This window comes from Nomia melanderi, chromosome 8 (genome assembly GCF_051020985.1).
Source record: "Nomia melanderi isolate GNS246 chromosome 8, iyNomMela1, whole genome shotgun sequence".
NCBI classification, from domain to species: domain Eukaryota; kingdom Metazoa; phylum Arthropoda; class Insecta; order Hymenoptera; family Halictidae; genus Nomia; species Nomia melanderi.
Window position 1 is genome coordinate 1,780,905 of NC_135006.1, and position 24,811 is coordinate 1,805,715.

The following is a 24,811-nucleotide window of genomic DNA, read 5'->3' on the forward strand; positions in this document are numbered from 1 at the left end:
TAGAAGAAACTGAATTGATTGTAGTGTTTTCACTACCGTTAACTTTTGTCAGTGATTTTTTAAAATAATAATAGCTAAGACAAGAAATTGAAACTGGTAAAAAATGATTTCTTTTGAAGGTATTATTTAAAGAGGAACTATTGAGCTCTTTGTAAATATAGCACAAATATCTAGAGAATTATTAATAGATTCTTAGTAAATTCTGATAAATATAGAATAATTATTTTGATATTATAAAATATCTTTGTATTCACAATCGACATAGAGACATCTTTTCTTTCGTTAAATCTTTTACCATCAACCAGTTAGAAAATGGAATTATTTATACTACCGCTTTTATTAAAAATATCGTTATGAACTAGATGTGTTTAGATTCGTTTGTTGATTCAATGGAATTTAATCAAATGTAATCCCAACATACTAATAATTTAAATGATACCTTAAAGTAATTTAGCAAAGAAATTAAAATACGTTCAGACTTAACGTACCGGTTAAGGGTTAATATTAAGATATCTGTGACAACTGGAGACGCGAGAACATCGCGAGGAAAAGTGTTATTAAATCTTTCGAGATCGCTGCACGTGAACAAGGAGTCCGTTAACGTCCCTTTAAATAAGAAGGAAAGAGAACATTTAAATTATATTACTCGAGCTTATTGCTACTACGATTGTATTTCGCAACTGGGATTGAATAATTCATTAATGGCTCTCTGTCTGTTAATCGTCCAATCGAAAAAGTCTATTTAAGAGCCCGCGGTGGACAATGTGTGAATGTTTACAGCTTGATTGTGATTTTTATGTGTCAACGATGTATTCAGGTCAGTAAAGCACAATAAAACATAAAGCTTGATAAAGATGAATAAAATTTTCATTTTATATACGTAGGATATAAAATGATTCTACTACCTTCTGACTCAGAATACAAATTCTTCTGTAATTCTTTGTTCGAGATAATAAATAATGAAAAATAAATTTGCCTCTAATTCCACATCAATAATAAATTAAGAAAGTGAAGTTTTATTCACTGATTCGAGTATCAGAAGAACATTAATATCAAAAATTCAGCTAAGTAGAGGAAATATTGCACACATACAGACTTTATAATACGTTTTAGCTCCCGCACTTTAAAATTGACAATATCAAACCTTGATTAATGACTACAGATTAATTACATTTTTAAGAGAATAAAATCGAAATCATTTTCTCCAGCTTGCAAGTGGTATTCTCTTTATCATATACTTCATATATTTAATGTAAAACAAACATTTATTTAACTCAAAGCTACACGACGAATTGTTCTCAATCTTATGCACTTCACATATTTGTTAGACTGAAGCTGTACCCGTAATAATAAAGTCAAACACATTCCTTAACGATTATTTGATTTTGCATTTGAAGGGAAATTTGAAAAATCAATATATAATTACTGTATCACTTTCCTCTGTTGTTTCTTTCATGGAGTTAATCAATTTGTCGAATGAGTGGCTCAAATGTTGAAATGAAGTAATTATATCCCTTGAATCATATTATTTCCATTCAGTACACCCAAAAATTGAATTAACGTTCTACCAGAAAATTATAAATACGACATAACGAAAACGTTGTCGAATTAATAAAAACGAAGTTCTGATAAATACATGTTATATTGTTCGGTTCCTTGGTCGCCCAAATATAATATTTACGAATAAATATTAATTTCCGGCTTCGCGGTTTGTACGAGGACGACACAACGCGCAACAGCCGAAGTGTTAATTCCGCGTCCATTAAAATTCATCTTCCAGTCTCAACGGGAGACAGATTTCGTAATGAGAGGGCTTAAGAAACTCTTCTGCGGGACTCTAATTTTCCGCAGCCGAGGCTGCACCCTTATTTGAAACACAAACACCGTTATGAAATTCGCAAACCAACAGCCGAGTAATACAATCCCCCATTCTACCCGCGATACGATCCCCGCAACGCGATACAGAACTTTCGATACAGGACTCATCTATCTCGCGATTAACACTAGAACTATCCTGTCAGTAAAAATGACTGGTTCCGATTGTTTCGTTTCGCAATTATTGATATCTTGACCTGTTCAGAGCCGAATTTTCTTCGAGAACAGACAAAGATGATCTTAGCACTGCAACTACCAGCAATTGAATTGACTTTTCGAAATTCCTCTATAGAAACTCTAATAATGCATATACTGAGACTTTAATTGATTTACAATTCAGTTTGCGTATTGCTAAACCAATTTCTTCAATAACTTCTCAGAGAAACATCTGCTATATTTCTAATAATTGCAAAAAGAAGACATGAGGAATGGGTATCTTTAACCTGTCTGGTAGTTTTAGTGTTCGTTTCCGTTGCCTGTGGTACATTTTGTTCAAATTGATATGAATCGAACGATACAAAGACGGACGAAGATAATTAAGAAAAATATTCGAAAAAACAAGTGTCCGCTCGATAGACGTTAATGTTAAACTAAAATTAAATGTACACGTATGTGTCAGTATCCTTGAAGAGGTTAACACTAAAACTACCGAGCAATTGGAGTGATTTGCTTCCAGATTTTTATCAAAATTAGAACAATATATTTCTCGAGATTTGATGGGTCCCTTATTTTTACATTTCTAGAAATACACAAGTTTATTTGACAATTTTTCACAAGAGCGTCGACATAATTTAAATACTTGCAAAACAAACATTCTGAAATGTGTCTTTTAGTGTTAAAAGCATTGAATATTCGAAATGGTCTTGAAAATAAATAGTTTCACTTGAATGCTACAATGAATGTTTGATGGAACTGAAAATAATCTATTGCCACAATTTTTATAAGGATTACATTAGATTTACTATATAGTTTCATAAACCAATGGAGAATTTAGGAATTCGTGCTTTTTTTGTTCGAACAATTGGTTATTAGTAGACTATGGATTTTTATGCATTCTTGCGAATGAAAGTAAAAGCTTGCACTTACAGAAATAGGTACACAAAGTGTACTGCTTTTTATACGATTTCCTAAAAAAACCAATTTATATCGTAATTTCACTTTCCTGATTATATCCTTAAACATTCGAATTTGATTTTCATTTCATCGAGGATTCACTTCGACGAGAATTACCAGCTAACCCGGAGCAGTTGAAAGCGTTCAACTGCTTGTCACCATTTTTCTAGAAAATAGTAAGTACCTGAGAAAAATGGAAGAAAAAGTTTCAACATTTTTGCACGTGAACTTTTGGTGTTTACAATATTTTTTAAGGAACTTAGGTTGACCATCTGTTTCTTTCGTGCAAGAATTATTCGGAAGTTTCCATTTTTCCTTAGAGGGTTCGAAGTTCTTGGTTTAAAAATGTGACAACGCGTCGCGTCGTACGCAACAGCGAACACTTTTTGATAACGCTTCAACAAACTTAATGAAAATGGTTCTTCGGGATCTCGGGTGAAAGGTTCGACAACAACCCCCATATTCGCCAGACTTTGTGGCGAACGTTTCGAAGAAGAATTTTCTTTCAAAATGTCGCGGAGCTGCAAACCTGCAGACTGCGCAATTGATTACAATGAAAAACTCTCCGAGTTTTCTAACGTGGATCTGGAGAATCGACGATGTACAAGTAGAGTGAGATCATAGACTGTGTAATGGATTAAATGATTTTTTCAAGAAAATATAAAAATTGAAATTAAACGAAGGTAGATTTTATTTACTAGCTTCTGGCAGCAAAGAGAAAACCTTTAATGAATTTTCCTGAGAAATGTTACAAAGGTAAAAAACCACACAAACGAACAAACTAATTACTTTCAATCTCTATAAAATCCATTTAAATTGAATGTAATAAATTTAAATAGATATGTACCAAATTATTATTAGTTGAGAATTAAATTTTTAGCGTTTGGCACCTTTGCCAAAGCGTAAATGAACACGGAAAATTGCCACTTGTTTTGCTTAATTTTTTTTATATTCAATAAGCTTTAAATAGATGAATTTGCAATTCATCAAATATCTTCTTTTGTTTCATGAAACACGATTTTTAATTAAATTTATAGAATGAGTTCAATTAAAGTTGGAAAAGGTTATAGTTATAGATCGTTTTTCATGCGGTTGTTAATATAGAAAAAAATTCTGTCGCACGTGCGAACGTCAAAGTGTTGTGTGCAACAGCTTCAGTAGTGTTAGTAAACGACCGGCTGTAACGGACCTCGACCTCGCTTCTAACTCCCCTACCGTTCCGTTCCTTCCAGCCATCGCGTCGCGGGGGATGATCGTCATTAAACGGGACGATGATCTGTTTGCAATAGGAATTTCGGGATTGATCGATTCGAGAACGGCCTGTTTAACCTCTTGCGATGGAAAGACGTACATAACACACACGTCGACATGTTTTTGTTCCAAAATTGTCAATGACGTCTTATACACATCGATGGTCTTGTCGCGTTACAAATATTAAATTGTTTTGGAATGAATCAGTTTATACAAAATTATTGATAAACAAAGTCAGTGTACGTACCTGCGTAAAATATGTAAAAACGAAATTCTTTATGCAAGACTTTACAAAGTTTCTGAATTAATTTCCAGCACAAGAGGTTAACGCTTCAGCTGCTGCACGTTTCTCTTATCGAGCTGACGCCCAACTAAGTCAATTTTCTGTAATTCATTCAATTAAAGGACGATTATGTGAAAACTTTTCTGTATTAGAAATAACGCAACGTACAGCAGTAACATTTAGCAAGACAAACGTGCGATAATGATAACTCAATTAAACAATTCGATATTATGTGCCTTGCATTTTAGCTAATTTGCTCTGTGAAATTGTCAGGCATTCAACGCGTTAACCTTTTACTCTTTAAACTTTTACAATTTCATTCTCGATCATGTTCGATGCATTTATTTTATTGTTAATATTAGGTCCTGTAATACGAAACTTTGGATTTCTTATCAGTTGCACGTGGATCGTTGAAGTGATTAACACTTAGTCAACCGCAAGCTAACCGCTGAGTTCAATGTACTTCTAGTTTCGGCACGTCCTTATTATTGCCCGTCTGCTTTCTTCGTTGCGTGACTCGGCCAGTAACAAACACGTGTCAAAACCGAGTCGCCATAACAACCAGGCCGAGCGCGCCGAGTGGTCGTCCCCCTTTGCACCCCCAAATTGCGTAGCCGATAGAACGGGTTCCAATTTGGAAGAGACGAACTATAAAGGTCCCCATACATGCTGAAACGCGACGGTGCAGGCATCGCTACAAGCGATGGGTTTGAGTTTTCTAAAGATTCGTGATACTTGTTGTCCTCAAACAAAACGTAGAAAAGGCTCACCACCCATCGCTTGCTGCGATGTCTGCATCGCCGCACGTCTCAGCATGTATTGGGACCTTAACACATTGTTGACCGGCAATTTTAAACAAAAGCCATCCCATGTCACCAGTTAATATTCTGTAATCAAGTATGAAAGTGAAACAATCTAAATGAACTTCAACATACTTTATTTATAAATAATGAATTGAAATGACATATATATAACTTTGTATATTTTGCTTTTGCAATATTCTATATTGTCCTGTGTTTCAAAAACTGAAATAGCTAATGCAAGTGCAAACACAACTTAACTCGTGACAGGTCAACAACGTTGGGGTATGAAAACACGACTTAATTCGTGACCGGTCAACAACGTGTTAAGAACCTATGCGCACGAGCGACGCAACCCCGCTGCGATTGTTTTGGAGTAACAGAGAAAAAAAGTTCTTCTGTCCCACGAAAGAAGGATAAGAGAACTTTACGTCTTTGTTTTTCCAAAATCACATATTGTCGCCGCTGCGGCGCCGCAGCGGGATCGCGTCGCTCATGTGCATAGGCCCTTAGTTAAACACCTTTGCAGTAGAGACTTGCTGCGAAACTGAGACATCTCCCCATTCGACGGCAAACCGTTAAGTGTGCAATGGCCTTTATCCCCGAGACCCGATCCCCGCAATACGTCGTATCGCAGGCTCATTGGTAGAACACGATGTGCCCGCGAAGCACGGTGAATTACGGTCGCCGCCGATGGGGTATTGTGAAGTCACAGCGCGCCGGTTGTCGGTTGATCCTTGAATATTCGTTATCGTTTCGACAGGAGCCAGGCTCCCGCGGTCCAGGGACAACCGAACGTTTCTGGAGTGGTGTGCACTCGAGTATAATTAGATGTCCCAGTTTACACGGCATCTCATTATGGAATCCATTCTGCCAGCCACAAAAGCTACGATACGTGCTTACATCGGCTCGCGCTTCCGTTCCCCACCCCCGCCACACCGACCATCCCCAACACACATACACACACTCGATAATAAGCTCGACGCCTTATCGAAATTAACCATCTGCGTTTCCCAGTCCGCCCGTTACCGATGCGACGAACCGACGATTTAACCCGGGCTTGTCCAAGACGGTTGTGAATGTCTAATAAAAATCACATGCTTACAAACTTTATGAGATTGCGATTAAAACACTCGTTAACACCTTCGGTCACGAGTATACTCGTGTTTATCGGTCCGAGTTGTTCACGAGTTTCGTTGTATTTGCAGTTATATTGATTTATACCTGAAAGCACTATAGATGTTTATAAGAGCGTTCTAGATTGTATTCATTGGTTTAGATCATTTGAATTATTTGAGCGTGTTATATGTGAATGAAATAAGTGTATTGAAGTTGAAGGATGTTTCGTGTAAAGAATTCGCCGGTTAGCAAGGTGATAATGATACTATGAATACATGTTGAACGTTTTGTTAACCCTTGCGGACAAGAATTCTTCGAACCTCTTGATGAAACGAAGTGTTTTCTTAAATAAACTTTATTTATTATTGTAACTGGAACATTATTTAATAGATTATATTAGGAGAAGCGAATATTTTGAAAACAAATAAATCATATTTTAATGAATTCAGAGAGACAGAAACGATATCGAACAAATTAAAAATGATATTGATTCGTAAAACGAACAATAAATGTTTTGAAATTCAGCGTGCAGTTTTGCATATTTCTAACACCTTTAAAAACTCTTTCAAGTTTAATTAGACTTACGAAGTTATTAGCAACGAGAAATATTAACTACATAAATAACTTGACGATCATCTTCATAGTGTACATATAATTCGACTGTGCACTGTATAACATCAGTGTCCTTAAAATAGGATAGATGATTTGCACAGACCTAAAACTTGCCCAGGTTTGGAACGAGATTTGCGTAGGTCTCGTGGCATCGATGGACCTCAGGGGAATGATTCTACGAGCTCGTTATATTTTATCCACTGGCTGTACAGTCCTTGAACTGGCAAAATGTAGCGCACATACTGCTATATCTGGAGAACGATCCTAGCGTGACAGTGCATGTTAATTTATACAAACAGCAATTCAATAAAAATTAATCTCCTGTATCAAAAGTATAACTTAATAAGAACGAAAAACAAAACCTGTGTTACAATTCACTAAATTTTCTATTTCACAATGAATTAATTAACTACATCTACTACAATATACAAAATTTGCGAATTTTCTCTAAGCAATGCATACGATATCAATAAAATGGTAAACATGCCACAAATCCATATATAAATAAAACTAATGAAAACCAACGTTTTAACTAAAAATTTAAAAAAAAAACTCTCTTCAAAAATTGAGAAAGAAACTTTTTGAAAAAGTTCCATTTCAAGATGATTATCGCACTGTCAAGTTTTACGTGAAGCACATAATAAAATAATCTTGCAGTGTATCGTTGAATACACAAAATTCCAGAACAGATCTAAATTATTTTCTCCGCTGATCGCAGTGGATGCAATAAAAATTGACGGTGAACAAGAAAAGAAAAGTCGCGATGGATATTCCGAGTATCGGAGAATATTTCCAGCTTTCTTTTTTCGTGATAATTATCCAGTGAACCAGAATAGTTCCACAGTTACGTATTAACTGTCCTAGCGAGTAGCGGCTCTGCGCCGGGCTGGATGAGAACCAGCGTAATTAGTAGTTGACACTTGACCCATTAAAAAAGGTGTCCATCCGCTGGATCCCCGAGCACCATTGTATCCCAGGGTCATTAAAATAATCAACTGCAATCGCTCGCATTCACCGCGGCAAACTAGATTCGATTCGTCAATAGTTCGGTTAATTTTAATTACCGTCGTTTAGACCTCCAACGAACCCCACCCCTCCTCCTCTTTATCGGCTTTCGCTGTTATCCACAAATTTATCCGCCTACAATTCTCTCTCTCGTAACTTTTGTTTCGCGCAAATTCTTTTTCATCTGTGCGAATAATGCTTTGCAATAACGCGCAACAAATTAAACGAGTGTAATTGCATTTCTGGCCTGAACGTGTTTCAATTAGGTAATATGATAATAATCGTTACTGTTATGATACATTATAATCGTAGATACGAACGAATTACCATAGAACAATAGTTCAAAGCTGAAAAATCGAGTTTTCCTTTCAAAAATAATTTTCTCGAAAACATGAGAAATATGTTAAGATCACTCGTTAAACCTTCCGTAACAGAAAGAAAGTTAAATTTTGTAGATCAATGTCATTATTGCGGCCACAAATGTTTAGGATAAAATTAGAACGTCCTAAGGGACAATTAAAATGGCACGAAACGAATTTGCCGCGAGCTCTTTTCTTTAAAAATGGAATCCTTTGCTCTTGTTCTATATAAACTGTCTGGAAAACTAGGCTGCGGGACTTTCGTTCATTCGCGTTCTGTTCTTGCACGAACGATGGAAGACAATATTTAATGGAATTCAATGAAACTTAAGTTATTTAGACACCTCTGCTCGACTGTGTAGCTCTCACGTCCTGAGTAAATCCTACAAGCTACAAAGTCCCAGGGGCAAGGGGACTCTTCCACTCAGGATGCTCGCGTCAATAGCTGTGGAACAACGGTTGATGTTATTGGCCGAGCCGCGTGACAAAGAAAGCAGATCGAACAGAATGCGACGGAGTGAGATGTAAGGAATATTGTTGTCGGATTCCGTTTCGCTGGCTTCTTATGTTTATGAAATCGTGGTAACACAGAGGTCCGAATGCTGTTTCTTGGAAGGACCGAAGGGAAGCGTGCAACCGATTCCCCTTGCTCCTGTGCACCTTGTAGCTTGGAGAATTGACTCAGGACGTAAAAGCTGCACTATAACTATCGGCAATATGAATTCAGAACTTTACACAACAGATTTAGTGAGAAATATGTAATCTCGAATGTAAAACTTTCATATACTGGGTTGTTTTCGAAGCACCGGAAGTGAAACTTGTGCCAGCTATCGAATAAAACTTGGCCGGCCCGTCCGTTTACATAATCAGCATCAAATTTTCGAAATTGAATTTCTCCAAAGCGTAGTCTCGTACGACCTTACTTCACTTCGCGTTCCCTACAGATTTTTTCATACGGAATTCGCGGAGCTTCGTTTGTCCGTGAAAGATGGGTACGAGGACGAGTTAAAAAAAAGGCCAATGTTGAGAAACGTCCATTGCGATTTTAAAAATACACGAAATCCGTTGTGCGTCCGAGCGCGCAAGCGGCCGTGCCTCGAGTTACTTCGAGGAGCATTAATTCTTCTTTCAATCCGGAAAAGGACGTTCAACAATTTTCAGCCGTGAAGAATGCATCGTCTAAATCACGCGGCACGCGCAAAGCGGTCAAGCGTTTACCTCGTTTCTCGCCGGAAGGTAGGTTGGCTGGCATGAAGTTTTTTTTTGAAGCGAGCATGGAATCGCAGGGCTCAATAAAATTCAAAAAAGAATTCGGTTTTTGTTCAAGTTTCAGCACCGGCAGTCTTATCGTAAACCTTGAGCTACTTAAAGCGGCGAGCTCGGTTCGGCTGTTTTCACATCGCCAAAAAAATGGCGAGCGCTTTGAAATTCGTGCGCGAGGCGTTTTCGTGGGAAATATTTCGTACGACAAAATTCATAATCAAACGTTGTGCAGTTAACACACTGAATACTGCAGGATTTCATAGAGAAAAATACGTGAAACGGAAAAAAATTTAATTTTAACCCTTTACACCAGAGGGCTCCGCAGCAGAATCATTAAAAATTTATCATTACAAAATGTAAAAATTTGTCATCAACACGGACATTTATTGTATAGTTTATCCTATTGTTCCTAGGAAAACTGATGTTCGTTTATTTAGTTCTTCGAAAATGGAGGTTTAAAGATGGATAATTAGGATACGCGTTTATGCACGTTATTTTAATATTATTGCACGTTCATCTAGCTGAATGTCACCATATTAGATAGCATTAATTATAATATAGAAATGTTTTCGAATAACCAACGTTTAATCGAATGAACTATAGTAATTCGATTTAGCTTGGGAGTCAGTATAAATGCAAGTTAACAATGTGTTCAATAGTCTTAATAATTTTATTAAAACGGATATATATTGTGTAATATCGAAGTTACAATGACGTTAAACGTTTATACCTGCGTGTGTAACAGTTTAAGCCGATTAATTATTTCATTTCGTTCGTCGTTTTGCGGTAAAACATTAAATAAATCAATTTAACCTAGTACATTAATGTGTGACTTCAAAAAGTCATACATAAAGTTAAAATATCCTGTATTCTCACGATACTGGCTATTAATTATGACGATTCTGCGCAAAATAAACGTCACTCTTTCATTCTCAGATTTCTCACGTTTACAGTTTAAACACTTCTATTTCTCATAATAACAAAATTTACAAGTTTAATGTAAACGTCATATAATTGTTACTCTACAATTTAAATCGAATTCACGAGAAAGTGTCAAAAACCTCGCAGAATCGTTTCAGAAATTTCCCGAGAAAAATGTTCTCGGTTCACGGGTTGAAACGTTTAAAAAATCCTCGTTAACGTTAGGGTTAAATTCGTCGGAAAATGGATGATTTATAATCCCGATGTTCGAAGGTCACGTGTAGAATCCATGAGAGGAATAAGAGCCTGAAATTCAACCGGACGAATTTAGACTACGGCCTTCGGCTCGGATTCATCTCAATGTACCGTAGAAGTTCGATTAGCTGAACGTTCAATTCTTCGAACCATTATTTTAATCGCATTTTCGGTCGTTCGTAACTCGGGCAACAACGCATGCGGCATCCGTTAAATATCCGCCACCAATTACTCTATGTTTAACCTAACAGTTATTTAATTATAAGTGCTCGGTTCACCGAAATTTCATTCACGGTGAAGTTGCTTGCCATCAAATTTTCCCCATAACATGAGATCAAATTTCAAAGAACATTAGGCTGATCCAAAAGTCTTGTTATTATTTCAACGTACCTTTACACGATGATATATAATTAATAATAAGTAAAAAATGATGAATATTGCGAATAGCTAAACTAACGATAAACTTTTCGAATTAGACACTCAAAGTTCAATGAAGTTCAATCCGTTGACTTACAATATCGTGTTAGACTCGTGACGAAAATTTTCAACTGAATTCGAGAAATCTAAATCATATTTGTTGTTTTTTAATATAAATTAAATATTACTTTTCTATTATGAATCGTTAACCTTTGGAGCAAACGTGCGCATAGAACAAGCATAACAATGCTTTCTTTTCCTAATTATAAAGTAGTTATATCGATCAGAGTCACGAAATGAATCGTAGGGCAAGGAGTTAATTTAACGTGGTAAGGTTTTTCTTTAAACTTCCTTTTAAAATGCGACGGAAGTTTTCTGATGATCTGATATATAAAAAGTGTATATCACTTGTTAAACATTGAAGATTCAACGGTACTTAGAATTTTTATATTTTCTGTCTAAATAGAGATATAAATGACGAAAGCAAATTTGTTCACATAGTTCTGGAAACAATGGAGGCTCCAAATTTATTTAATGTGAATACACTTGAGCAGCGGTTATCAGTCGTTGGCTGTTTAAATCTTCGCGAATGTTTGCGAATAACAGCAATGATGTTTGAAAATAATTAAATAAAAATTTATAGATGCTGGTCATCGTTTATTTTTAAACGTCGATATCTAGTAAAGTAATACTGGCATCCCAATGAACTGTATTCTTTTATTGCGCCGTTTTATGCGCCATTACGTATGCTGTTCTCGCCGTTTCGAATCCCTCAGAAATGTAGAAATGACCAACGAAATGATCATTGAGGGAAGAGGTAAAATTGCTATAAGGTTTAGTGACAATAATCATAACAATAATGGTATCTTAAAATTCCTCAGAATTTTACAGTAATAAAACATCAAAGCAGACTATAAAAGTCTATATATTGTCACGTTGATGAAAAATCATATTCCCGACGTAGGGTTAATCATTCGTAAAATATAATATCAAAAAGAAAAGATATATTTAAAAAAGTACGACTTCAAATGTAATTTAATCGTTGAGAATCAAGTAATACCGCGACATTATAGAACAGCTTATTGCAAGTAGAAACAGTCGGTAATAGACAGACACTTCAGTCAATCGTATTCAGAAGCACGCGCGCTCGATGAATTTTCAAGTATAATTTCCTCAACGAACCTTCGTGGGAATAATTTTGTTCTTCCCTTTTTCTCCATTCACTTTAACACCGAAGTCGCTAAATTCTTACCGCGAAATTAATGCAAAATTAAATATAATGATAGTCCCTTCAAGACAAAATTGGAAACCTCATAAAATATATATAAAAAAAGCACACATAATAAAGAATATAGTATAATAGCAACAATGGTAACTAAAGACCACAGTAGTTGATGCAATTTTAACACTAAAACTAACAGTTAAGTTCTATTGAAACGTTAATTGATTTACAAATTAGTTTGCGCATTGCTGAACCAATTTCTTTAACAACTTCTCAGAGAAACATCTGTTATTTCTTTAGTAATTCCAAAAAGGAGTCTGATAGTTTTAGTGTTAAACATGATTAAAAAAGAAATAGCTCTTTATCTAGCCACTTCAATATTTCTTACTCTTCACATTGTATTCTTTATAATATATTCAATATCATTGTAAGAAAATGCATAACAAAGATAAACGCTCCTGTTTCCCGTTGCAACTTTCTAACCAGTACAAACGTACCACTGTTTCAACATTCTCTTTCACAAGTTGTTGTATGACTCCATTACTGTGTAATTTGCGCAGCTTTAAATTTCACTTTGGAGAAATTCTCGTAGCCGTGGAAACGTGCTTGAAAATTTTAATAAGACACTTCGACCGAAGATATCACGCTACGTAAACTAGAAGTTCCCTAAAAAAAAAGAAAAGAACAGAAAAGACAAAGAGGAAACACGTGCACAAACATGATACTGGTATCCGACGAACCAATGAAAAAGTACGCAATTCCACGTGACCGGCGTGAAATCCGTTAACAATCGACTGTTTTATATTTAGCAACTCATCGGAGAAAGAGAATGAATGAACGCAATGAAACGTGATTTCCCGTGACCGAAACGAACGCGTGACCGGCGGAAAGAAGTCAATACTCCTTTGATTCTTCTTCTCGCGAGATAACCTTAGGAAATTCGATTTTGCAGAAATATTCGTGATTAACGACTAATTTGAAACTATAAATTGATCTTAAATTCACAGTATAATCTTAACACATTTTGGAATTCCACGTTTCAAATGAAAGCGGCGTTTATACTTTTTCCTCGTATCTATCAACTCGTTCATAGTTTATTTACAGTTGTGTCTACAATTTATTCGAAGCGAACCAAGTTAGTGAAACATGTTTGCAATTAATTCTGGAGCTATTACAAATTTCCATCTTTCAGGTAAAAGCAACATTCAACTTCTTTCTTAGATTGATTCACAATTTCGTAATTTATTCATCCGTTACATATATAATTCACAGGGAGTGAACCAAATTAGTGAACTGTATTGAAACATGTTCATAACTGATTTTAGTATACTTACAAATTCCGTGTTTCTAATACAAGTAACTCTTCAACTTTTAGTAAATTTATAAAAATAAGTCGAATTTTGGGGAGTTTAATTTGAATTTATAAATAAAGATTAGAATATTCATTTAAATTCAATTAATAAGAGTTATTAACAAGTAAATTTTAAAGATAACCAATTTAACTTCTCTCTTGTATTAATTCATACCCTATCATTTCTGTGTTCATTATATCCGTAATCCACCCAAAGTGAACAAAATTAGCGATCTTCATAATTCAATTTAAAATAACCGCGAATCCCATGTTTTCAATAAAAGTGATACTTAACTCTAACTGCAACTAATTTAACTTCTTCCTTTATATCAATCCATCCCCCAGAATCTCTGTATTCATTCTATCTACAATTTATTCAAGGTAAACAGAACCGTCCGAGCATTACGTTCGAATTTAACCCTTAGCATTCCAGGTTGTTTTGTAATCTATCAGCAACTGCAACTAATATTTATAGTATTCCTAGCGAAAATGAGAAATGCTATAACATTTCTTTGATCTTTTATTTTCCTTCTTAGTACAAAATTCGGATGTGTGGAAAATCTAATAATTTTAGGGTAGTTCCTTTAAGATTCATTAAAATATTTAATATTATAACTGGTGCAATATTGTAGCCTACAGAGTTCAAAGGGTTAAAACTAACGAACTCTTTTATTCAGGAAGACGACGCAGGAAAATGGAAAAAATATTCCCGCGCGGAATAATCCTCCGCGGCAAAACGAACGCAGAAAAATTGAGCCGGTCGCCGGAAAACAAGCATCGTAACCAGAACGCGTCCACGTGTGCGTGCCTGTGTATACGTATGTATGTTCGAACAGCTCGTTTCCGAAATTTCTTCGGTGGTCTGGCGAGTATCAAGGTCCCGAGCGTAAACAATCCGATCGGGTCAAGATTCACTTGGCCGATTTTATCGTTGCCAACGGAATACCTTCATCTATTACAGATCGGCCGCGCCTGGATCCCACCGAGCCCGTTAGAATAGCTGCATTCCGCATATCTCGTGTTGACATGATCCAAATTTTTTTTGCACGATAGTAAATCCGAAAGTTTCCTTCGATCGAGTCATGAATAAATCCCATCCCCCTTTTTTTAAAATACCGCTCCACCGAACTTCCAGATTGATTCTGAATACGTTACACGCAATTGTTGTTGAATTTTGATGATAGAATATTTCTATAGACAAAATATTTCTATACGGGTAAATTATTTCTATAGACAAAATATTTCTATACGGGTAAATTATTTCTATAGACAAAATATTTTTCTAAATAAAATATTTTTTTAAATAGAATACTTCTATAGATAAAATATTTCTACCATTATTCTTATTTAAATTTGATTTAGTAATTTTTTCAATAATACTCCGATAAAAGTTAATTCAGTTCCTGTTGCAAAAGGTTCAAAATAGCAGACGTTTAATTAAAAAAATAATTATTTCAATGAAGTCACATACATTTAATGTAGCCATTATTATTCATAAATTTTATTCTGCCATTGTCCGATGAAAACGTTTATCAACCTGGCAATCCTGTACGTAATTTTTATTTTCATCGGTGAACAAAAGGATTGAATTTTCACGATGATTCACTTTGAATGATCACTTTATATTAACTCTATACGAATCGCGATACTTTTAAACGAATAATCTCGACGAAATTTCATCGGAATCTCATTTTGAAACGCGCGAAAGTTATAAAAGTGACAAAAACAAGTTTTGCTTGTGGTAAATTCTGAAACAGCTGCATGTAAACTCTATAAAATTAACTACCGGCATGAATAGTTGCCGACCATTTGTTTCCCATTAACCTAATACAAACAGGGACCAACTTGATTTAGCCACAAACTGACGAGTTACGTTGCCGGCGTAAACTTTCCGAGCAGCACTTTTCCTTTTTCCAAAAATACAATTCAGCACAACAGAACGTTGCGCAGAAGCAACACGCTCATTGTCTATTCCCCTTTTCATGATATTTTCCCCTCGTTTTAACCAGTTAGGTGTCGCGGCCTCTTTGAAAAGTGTATACATGATGTGTCGCAAGAAGTAAGTAATACCTGTTTTTGACGAGTATAGTTGTCATCACACAAATCTTGCTATTTCTTCATAACGAATATACTCGTCATACCACAAAATCTTTTTATCTCTTCGTGACGAGTATACTCATCAAAAACAGGTAACTGATTAAAACCTCTTCCCATTGTTTGCAAATTACATAATTGTTTTCGCAACGCCTGGACAAAAACGTTCGAGGATATTTACTCGAAGACTAAAAATAAAGTCTTGGATTTGTTGCAAAACGTTTGCAGGAACGTTTTCCGCGTAACAGCGAAAAGGATAGTCATAAAATGCCTGAATCAACGTGAAAGATGGACATATAAAGGTTTATTTCCATACTGTTTTTACGTCAGTGTTAATTGATCGATTCCTTTAAAATTCTTGAAGTATTAAAGGTGTAAAAATTTATAGCTTCACTTTCTTAAACACACAATTTTCTGGAAACGTTTAATTGGTTTAAACTTTTCACCAGGAATGCGTAGAAAATTGGAAACGAATTGCTGGCGAAATGAACACCAGCCCAAACGTCTGAAAGTTGATCGAAGAAACACTAGGCAGCCGCAAAAATTCGTTTACCAAACAAACACATGAAACTATCAAAACATCATGCAATATCCCGTGACCCCATTTCTCCTTGTAAATTAGTTCAAAATGATTTTTCGTGACATTTAACCCCTCGTCCTATGATTTACGACTGTGCTTAATAAAACTACTTTAGAAGGTTAATCTCTTGCCCTATAATTTCTTTCTCAACTATGATCCACCTGATTACTTTATTATTAGTAATTTATTGAAAATAAAGGAAAGTTCTAGTCTTATCCTATGCTAACGTGTGTTCGAAGGTATAATCATTGATAACAGAGGGAAAATATGTAATTTTCATTCAAACAAATTGAATAATATTTATGCTTGTTAAATTCTATTTAAAATCTTCACCACGTGTCCGACACGATATTGTAGGACAAGGGGTTAAAGATTTATAAGAGTTATACAAGTAATATTTCATTTGTACGAAGGATAAGTAACGTTTAGATTTGTCGAGTTGAAAATTTTTTTTCATCACGAGTCTGACTCGATATTACAGGAGAAGGGGTTAAGAACCAAATTCTTCTTATTGCGAATAGTATCCTCGAAAGAAGAACAAAAGGTTCCGGCAACTTTTCTTTCAAACTTCATCTACAATGCGCACCAAATATCCAGGGAACTGAAAGAACTTTTCGGGCAGCCTAATGGATTTCCGGGGAATGAAAGAAAAAACAATTTACCTCTATCAATGGATGCAGAGGTCGGCATCGATGCGACGAGAGAGTGGATATCAGTGGCAGTGATATCGTAGACTCGAACGAGCCTCCTTGTTGACTTCCTCCTCTTCCTCCTCCTCTTCTTCTTCCTCTTCTTCCTCGTCCTCCTCGTCGTCGTCTTCAGGACGAGGCACGGATCTAGTGGTCATCTCCGTCTTACCCACGGCCACGAGTTCATCCTTATCATGCCCGATATCGCCTACCCTCTCGGACACGAGAACAGAACAACATTTTACAAATATTATTTACAGAACATTTTTCAATTATCATTTTCAGAACAACGTTTGTCAATTATTATTTGCAGAATAACGTTTGTCAATTATTATTTACAAAACAACAGTTTTCGACTATTACAGGACAACATCTTTGAATTATTATTTAAAGAAAACAAACGTCATTCAGAAAATCTTTTACAGGTGAAGACTTTTCTACTTGGACATGTATGAAAGAAAAAATTAACATAATGTAAGTCGGAAAAGTGGAAAATTCGTTTATTGATCTTTTTTATTTCCACAAATATTCATTTCTCGTGATAAAAATGAATTTTTCTTACAGATTACTTAGGTGTTCCATTTTTCAGATCGCTGTTTTCGACTTTATTGACATTTTTTACCGTGGTTTGAAGATATTTAAATTTTTCCATTATTATCGATCGGTAATGTTTATGAATTTCTCCGTGTTTTGATACAGGTTTCGTTGAAGGAAATGCGTGTCTCTCGTTTTGGCAAGCTTTCCAAACTAAGTTTTCTTTATAAAGTGCCGTTGCCCTATTTATACAACGCAAACGGAAACGTTAAACTGTCAATTCCGGGGGAATTCGGTGTTCGGCGGATTCCCGAGGTGCCGCTTTATAAATAGTATTCCAGAAACTGTGGAAATCGGTATGAAAAAAAAAGAACGGGAATTTCAAAAATTTCACGACCGCAACGCCGGAATTCCGACAATTCCAAGGGGTCGATAGCGCGATTTGAGAACGGTATCTTGAATTATTCAAGCTGAACGGACCATAGAGGAGGAAGGAGCAACGATGAAGTTTCAGATATTTCAATAGTTCCCGATTCGAAAGGATCGATTCGGTACGGGATCGATGTCGACGGAAGATGAAACACTTGAGCATCATCGAAATTGTTGCATTGTGCTGGAAATCCACCTCTCATCGATTCCTGTTACGAATTTCCAGAATTTCTCAGACTCTCCTTTCCTCAGACACTAAAGCCGCCGCAATATGTGCCACTGATGGTTTTATGATTTCAATCGTCGAATAAATTGAATGATGATTAGGAAAAAATGGTAAACTGAATGAACGTTATCGAAGAGAATAAAGATTGTTACGATTAAAATGACTGTATGCATTTTTTTAAAATAATGTTTGAGGATTATTGAAGAAAATTGAGTTTATTTCGTATGATTAATTAAGAGAAATAAAAGATCATTACAGAAATGATTAATCGGAAATGGAAAGAAAAAGGTAATTAGTGACAACTGATTAGGATAAAAGAAGCATGTTGAAGTTTCTTTAACGAACTGAATGAAAGAGACTTTCATTCAAGAATTTCAATTGTTTGATTTTCATTTTATTCGTCGTTCGTACAGATATAGGTCACTGTATGGTTCCCGATGAATAATTAATCGCATTCCTCCATTTAATTATGTAACACACTTAACTCATCAATAATGGAATACAAAACAGTGGTCGCAATAATAGGCGAAATTTCGGATTCGATAAGAACGTTGAATCTCCAAACAGGTGTTCAAGCATTCTAGTTACCAGTTTCTATATTTAATCTCTGCAATTTATCCAATTATAACCGTTCATCCCAATATTCAACAGAAAATTTCACACAAGAATTTCGCAAAAAACAAATATTCCTTTATACTTGTATGTAATAAGTACTCATTAGGCCTCAATAACGTTTCCTTAACCCCTTGCCTTACAATATCACTTAATTCTTCCAAGTCTGAACCGAATATTACTTTTCTATTATTAATTATAAGGCTTCAGAGTAAACGTAGACATACATATAATATGTACAGAGATTTCCTCTTTTTCTAATGAATTATGAACAATATCCCAAAAATATCTCTGTTCAGCGCAATTGGGAAAGCAATCATAGGGCAAGGGGTTAATAATAATATTTTCATAATGTTTAATTATTATTTATTTCCATTCTGAAACTAGTATTCATTAAAACACAATTGACAATACGAAAAAAAATAAATTGATTTATTCATGAATTATTCCAATAGAATTTCTCACCTGTCGAGCTTACTAACACTAAAACTACCAAGCAGTTGAATTGACTTTTTCAAGTTTTCCCAGAGACACTCCAATAGTGCGTTTATTGAAACTTTAATTGATTTACAATTAAGTTCGCGTATTATTAAATAAATTTCTTTAATAATTTCTCAGAGAACCATCTGTTAACTTTTTAATAATTGCAAAAGAAGAAATCAAGAATGAATCAGTTTAAACCGTCTAGTAGTTTTAGTGTTAAATAGCAAAAAACGTCCAGCGTCTGTACAAATTCCGATTCGCCGGGGATGTTGACTAGCGCAGAGATTGAACAACCCGATACCGTTAATAAGCCCTCGCCGGGTGATAACTGATAACGTTTTTACGTTGTTTCGGTCCATCGAATTAACAGGGCTAAAACGGTTTACGGATAAAAGGTGTAAAGATAGAGTCTGGTTGTTCCCGGGAGTTGTTTGATGAGGAGCTCGAGTGGATAATTAATAATAACCAATCGACGGGTTCCGATATTTATGGAGCACTCTCTGCAAGCCGCCACGCATTTCCTTCCTGAACTTTTTAACACTTACTGCCCTGTGTGTTATCGATAGTGCGTTACGCTACTCGCAGCCGCCGTCACGTCGCGAGCCAAGCTTCCCACCCTATATTAACCCCTTTGCACTCGTATGCTATGCTGGAGATAACAATACAAATTTGTTATAGAACGTTGGAAATTGTTTGAAAAAGTATCACATCTTAAAAGATTGTAAAGATTAAATCTTACTATAATGATATTAAATGAAATAAATAGAACGTTGAATTCTACCGCTGTAAATTACTTTCATTCATATCCCTAAAAGTAAATTCAAGTTTATACTCGATAAAACTGAAAATAAATCGAGTGTAAAGGGTTGGCCCCTTGGCTACGGCAGAATTTTGCGACAGCGCGGATTTCGAAGAAAGTGCATTAAACCATCGAAACACTAATTGAACTAAATTACTAAACTAAATTGAACCAATCATTGAACTCAATTAAACCAATAGAAAATAATCACTTTCAATGTCAATTCGATGTAATATAGGCAATTGAACGTGAAATATTGAAACGAAGTAGTTCTATACTTAAATTGCAACTAATAAAGATATATTTTGTATAGATTAAAAGACAGACCTATTTTATTTCAATGTTCCACGTGTTGATACGTTATACAAGATTTAATATTGAATTTTTAATTTTACAATTTTGCTGGGTCAAGTTAAATGACGATTAAAAGTGATAAGAGTCCACTGTTTCAGATTTAACGCGATTTTTATTATTATTTCGATAAAGAAACGAATGTATTTGACAGTTTCCCAATGAAAGTGCCTTTCTGATCTTGCTAATTGTAAAACAGATAATTTAGAGTTAAGTTTAGCTTGTCTGATAATTCCAACATTAATGGAACTATTAATATTAATATCTTTCCGACGAAAATCTTATTTTCAAGGTCCAATTATGTTTCTCTATCGATTTCACAAACAGTGATCCATGATCTTCAAAAAAGAAAATATAATTCAGATCGATCACTGGAAAGATTTCAATACCGATTACATCGATATAAAGCAAACCCGTGTGCGTGAACTAGTAGGTTAAAATCGTCTAAATGGATTATTAAATACTTCTATAGACAAATGATTGATTAAAGAACGAGCAAAAAGTAAAGCGGGTGTTTGTTGCCAGCAGTCTAATGACTGTGCCAATTAACAAACCACTGCTCTTTCTATCGGATTTTATGTGCATTTCAACGGAAAACGAAAATCTGGGCTGACTTCATGATTATGGATCTTCAACGCTTCGAATCATTCACTACAGAAAATATTAGAAGAACGTGTTTAACCCCTTGCCTTACGATTTATTTCATCACACGTTTCTGGACACAATTGTTACAAAGATTATTACAAGAAAAATCTGAAAAACACGAAAGCTTCATTTACACTTATCTATGAAAATAAAAAAATTATTTTGCTTCCGATACAGCAGATTTATAAAAAAATTTACAAAATCAAGTCACGCACAGAGAACACGTGCAAATGAGACTCGTCATTTCCACGCAAGGGGTTAATCAACGCGATCCGTGTCTTTCAGTTGTTATCCCATCGATTTCAACGGGAATCCTTCGAATGTTTCGTTTCTCGCATTTTGCAGCACATAAAGGTCAAATAAATTCGTTTACGCCCTCGACACTCGTTCTTCCGTGCGGGCCGCCATTCGTTCGGCCAGCTTTCTACACGTCCGCCTCGTGTTCGCAGCGTATTCGCGCAAATAACTAAGACGGGAAATTTTCAAAATAATCAAATAATAACAAATGTACTTAACTCCTTCATCTCGAATGGTACACGTAAGTGCCACGAACATTTTTAATTACCAGAAAGCTAAAAAACACCATCAAGATAATGGAAATTTGTACAACACGGGGATCTCTGCTTATGACTGACAGCTTAACCAGTTAACTGCGTTCGACGAGGATACACACATCATTATTTAATTTCATTGTCAGCATTATCAGAGATTTTTGAAATTAAACTCCACAGTTAATAGCTCAACTGCTAATTATTATTATGTTGGTGCTTATCTTATTCCTTTCACTGAAAGCTTCAATTTCACTTGAAAGCAGCTTTCCTTGGTTCTCTCTCTGGGAGGAAAACACATGTTTAGAAGCGAAAGGGTTGAGGTATACAAAATCTTCTGCAGATTCTACCAAATTAGATATTTAATGAGTAACACTGCAGCTACCGTACCAGTGTAAATAACTGGTTTCGAGTTTGTTTCGCAATCATTGATATCTTAAAATTGAATGTTCAAAATGATTTTGAACATAAATAGTTTCGCTCGAATACTATAATAAATGTCTGAAAAAATCGAAAATAATCTATTGTTACAATTTTTATAGAGATTAGATATCAATCATATTAAATGCTCGGTAGCTCTAGCGTTAAATAATAGAGAATAAGGAAGCTATATACTGATTTCTTGCTGTCCGAGTAGTTATATCATTCGTTTGCAACTTAGTATTCCAAATAGAAAAGTATGATCTCAGTAAAATGTCGACATTCGTCCGCAAAGGATTAAACGCGCGACCATGCGGATATAAAAGGAAATTCGTTGAGTAATAAACTCCACGCGAATTTTCCATTTATCGCGGCAAAATTAATTATCGACGCGCTAGCCTCTGCCAATGGTGAATCCGACTGCATGAAGTGTGATGAGTAACATTCAAAATTAATAAACAATCCATTCCCCGACCGTCGATTGGGTTATTCGTTCATCAATACGAAATATCTTTATCATTTTCCAATGTGTCTCAAAGAAATTGGATTCCCCTGGATGGTTTAGAAAACATAGTGTTCTCTTCGACCCTTATAATCTTTATGAAAAATTCGGAAGAGAAAGCTAACATGATAAAAAGTAAATTTGTTGACCGCCAATTTTACGCAGAAACTGTCGCATGTCGCCGATTATTATTCCGTAATTAAATATGAAAGTGAGACAATCTAAATAAACTTCAATATACTCTATTTATACACAATGAATCGAAATGAAACTTTGGACATATCTTCTATATAACTTTGAATATTCTGCTTTTACAATATTCTATATTACCCTGCGTTTCAAAAATTGAAATGCCTAATGCAAGTGTGAACACGAGATAACTGGTGACCGGTGAACAATATGTTAAGTACTAGTCATAGGGCGAATTTCTACAGAAAACAGCCAAATTCCTGGCGACATCCTTTCAACCATTGTTTACTCAGACCTCTGAAAGTTACTCATCTATAACACAGCCTAATCCCCTACTCCACAATTTCTCTTCTTTTCTAAATTTTTTTTTACAGATTCATTTCCCGACACACAGTTTTCACCGAATCGTTTTCGGTCAAAGATCTAGCACATCGCGAACTGCGAATGATACACAGTCATCTTAAAATCTATTGAAATTCTATTAATTTGTAATATTGTCGTAATATACTTAGTGTAATAAACGTTACCCGACAGACAGGAGTCTAACGAAATACAACAATCGTATATACACGACTCAATTTCTGTCACTTTTCAATTGTCCGACATGTTAGAGATTCAAAACCATAACAGACAGTGACGACTTTCAGAAGATTCTTTAATTTCTACAATGCAACACGAGGAGTCACAGCCTATCTAAAGTCTTCTAAATTTCTCGTACAGACAGAGACTGTTTCGCTGTTTGTATTCGTGACTTTGTTTATTACTTCCAGGAGAATAGACTACGGTTTCTCGTCAAGTCATCTAACACGTGCCGGGAAGTTCCGAACGACCAGCTAAGACCTTTTTTACTTGTAGGCCCCTTTTCGCCAGAGGCATGGTCACTCGCATACCCAAATAAGAGGCTTACGCGCCAGAATAATATACCTATGCGCCTAATCCATTTGACCACTGACAAATCTGTTTAGTTAACACTAAGAATAACCGAGCAATTAAATTGACTTTCTAAAATTCCTCTATAGAAACTCCAAGAATGCATCTATTTTTACTGTCACTGATCTACAATTCTTGAATATTTCTTTAATAACTTTTCAGAGAAACATTTATTATCTTTGTAATCATTGCAATAAATCAAGAATGGATCATTTCGTCTGATAGTTTTAATGTTAAACCGCCAATGCGAAGATTACTTACTCCCAAGATTTTCGGAAGTCGCCGAAGATGCCTCCACCTTCCTTTTGTTTCTGTACAGTAATTCTAGCAACTAAAATCGCCGTATAAACAAACTCCAAGCACCAGCTAATAATACAGTCCATTTGAGTTTCGATAAATAATTCAAGTTATTTGTTACACGATACGTTCCCTAGATCGTAATTCAACGAAACAAAGAGAAGATGGACAACGAGACAAAACTTCCATTCTCGCGTTTCGTTCTCGTCGGGCGTCTTCTAACGTTCCCCGTGACAAAGATGCGGTTCGCGGCGGAGTATCGCGTAATAAGAGCGAGCAATAGCGTAGAGAGAGGACCGGGGGCCTCGTGTCTGCGCACTCCACGCTCTAGAGCGCTCGAGATGAGGCCAAGAGCCCTGAAAGGTATCGCTGTTAATTTCTTTTAAAGAGAAACACGTCCTCGGGTTCACCAAGAGAGTACCCGTTCCCCTTCAACCCCCCGGCGACCCCTTCGCGCCGCGGATGTTGATAACGTTTTCTGCTGGAACACCTATTTCGGGTCTGGGTCTCGGTCTCGGTCTTGGACTGAATATCGCGGCGCCTCGCCTCCGTGACTCGAGTCCCTCAAACTTGGCCTTTGTCTACGTTTTCCTCGCGGTGCTCACCGGTAATGAGTGGACTGCGGATATTTATGTAA

The 24,811-nt window shown here is 35.7% G+C and overlaps 1 protein-coding gene across 7 annotated transcripts in view; it reads right to left on the reverse strand.

The window, feature by feature from the left end:
* Positions 1-24,811, reverse strand: part of LOC116426616 (uncharacterized) — a 60,611-nt gene that overhangs the window by 29,401 nt on the left and 6,399 nt on the right. For 6 of the 7 annotated variants that reach the window (XM_076370148.1, XM_076370147.1, XM_076370144.1 and 3 more), the window contains exon 3: positions 17,183-17,424. In XM_076370148.1, coding sequence (XP_076226263.1) covers positions 17,183-17,210 — 28 coding nt within the window. In that variant the 5' untranslated portion in view covers positions 17,211-17,424. The remainder of the gene's footprint in view (positions 1-17,182; positions 17,425-24,811) is intronic. The other variant, XM_076370145.1, reaches the window with a different exon arrangement.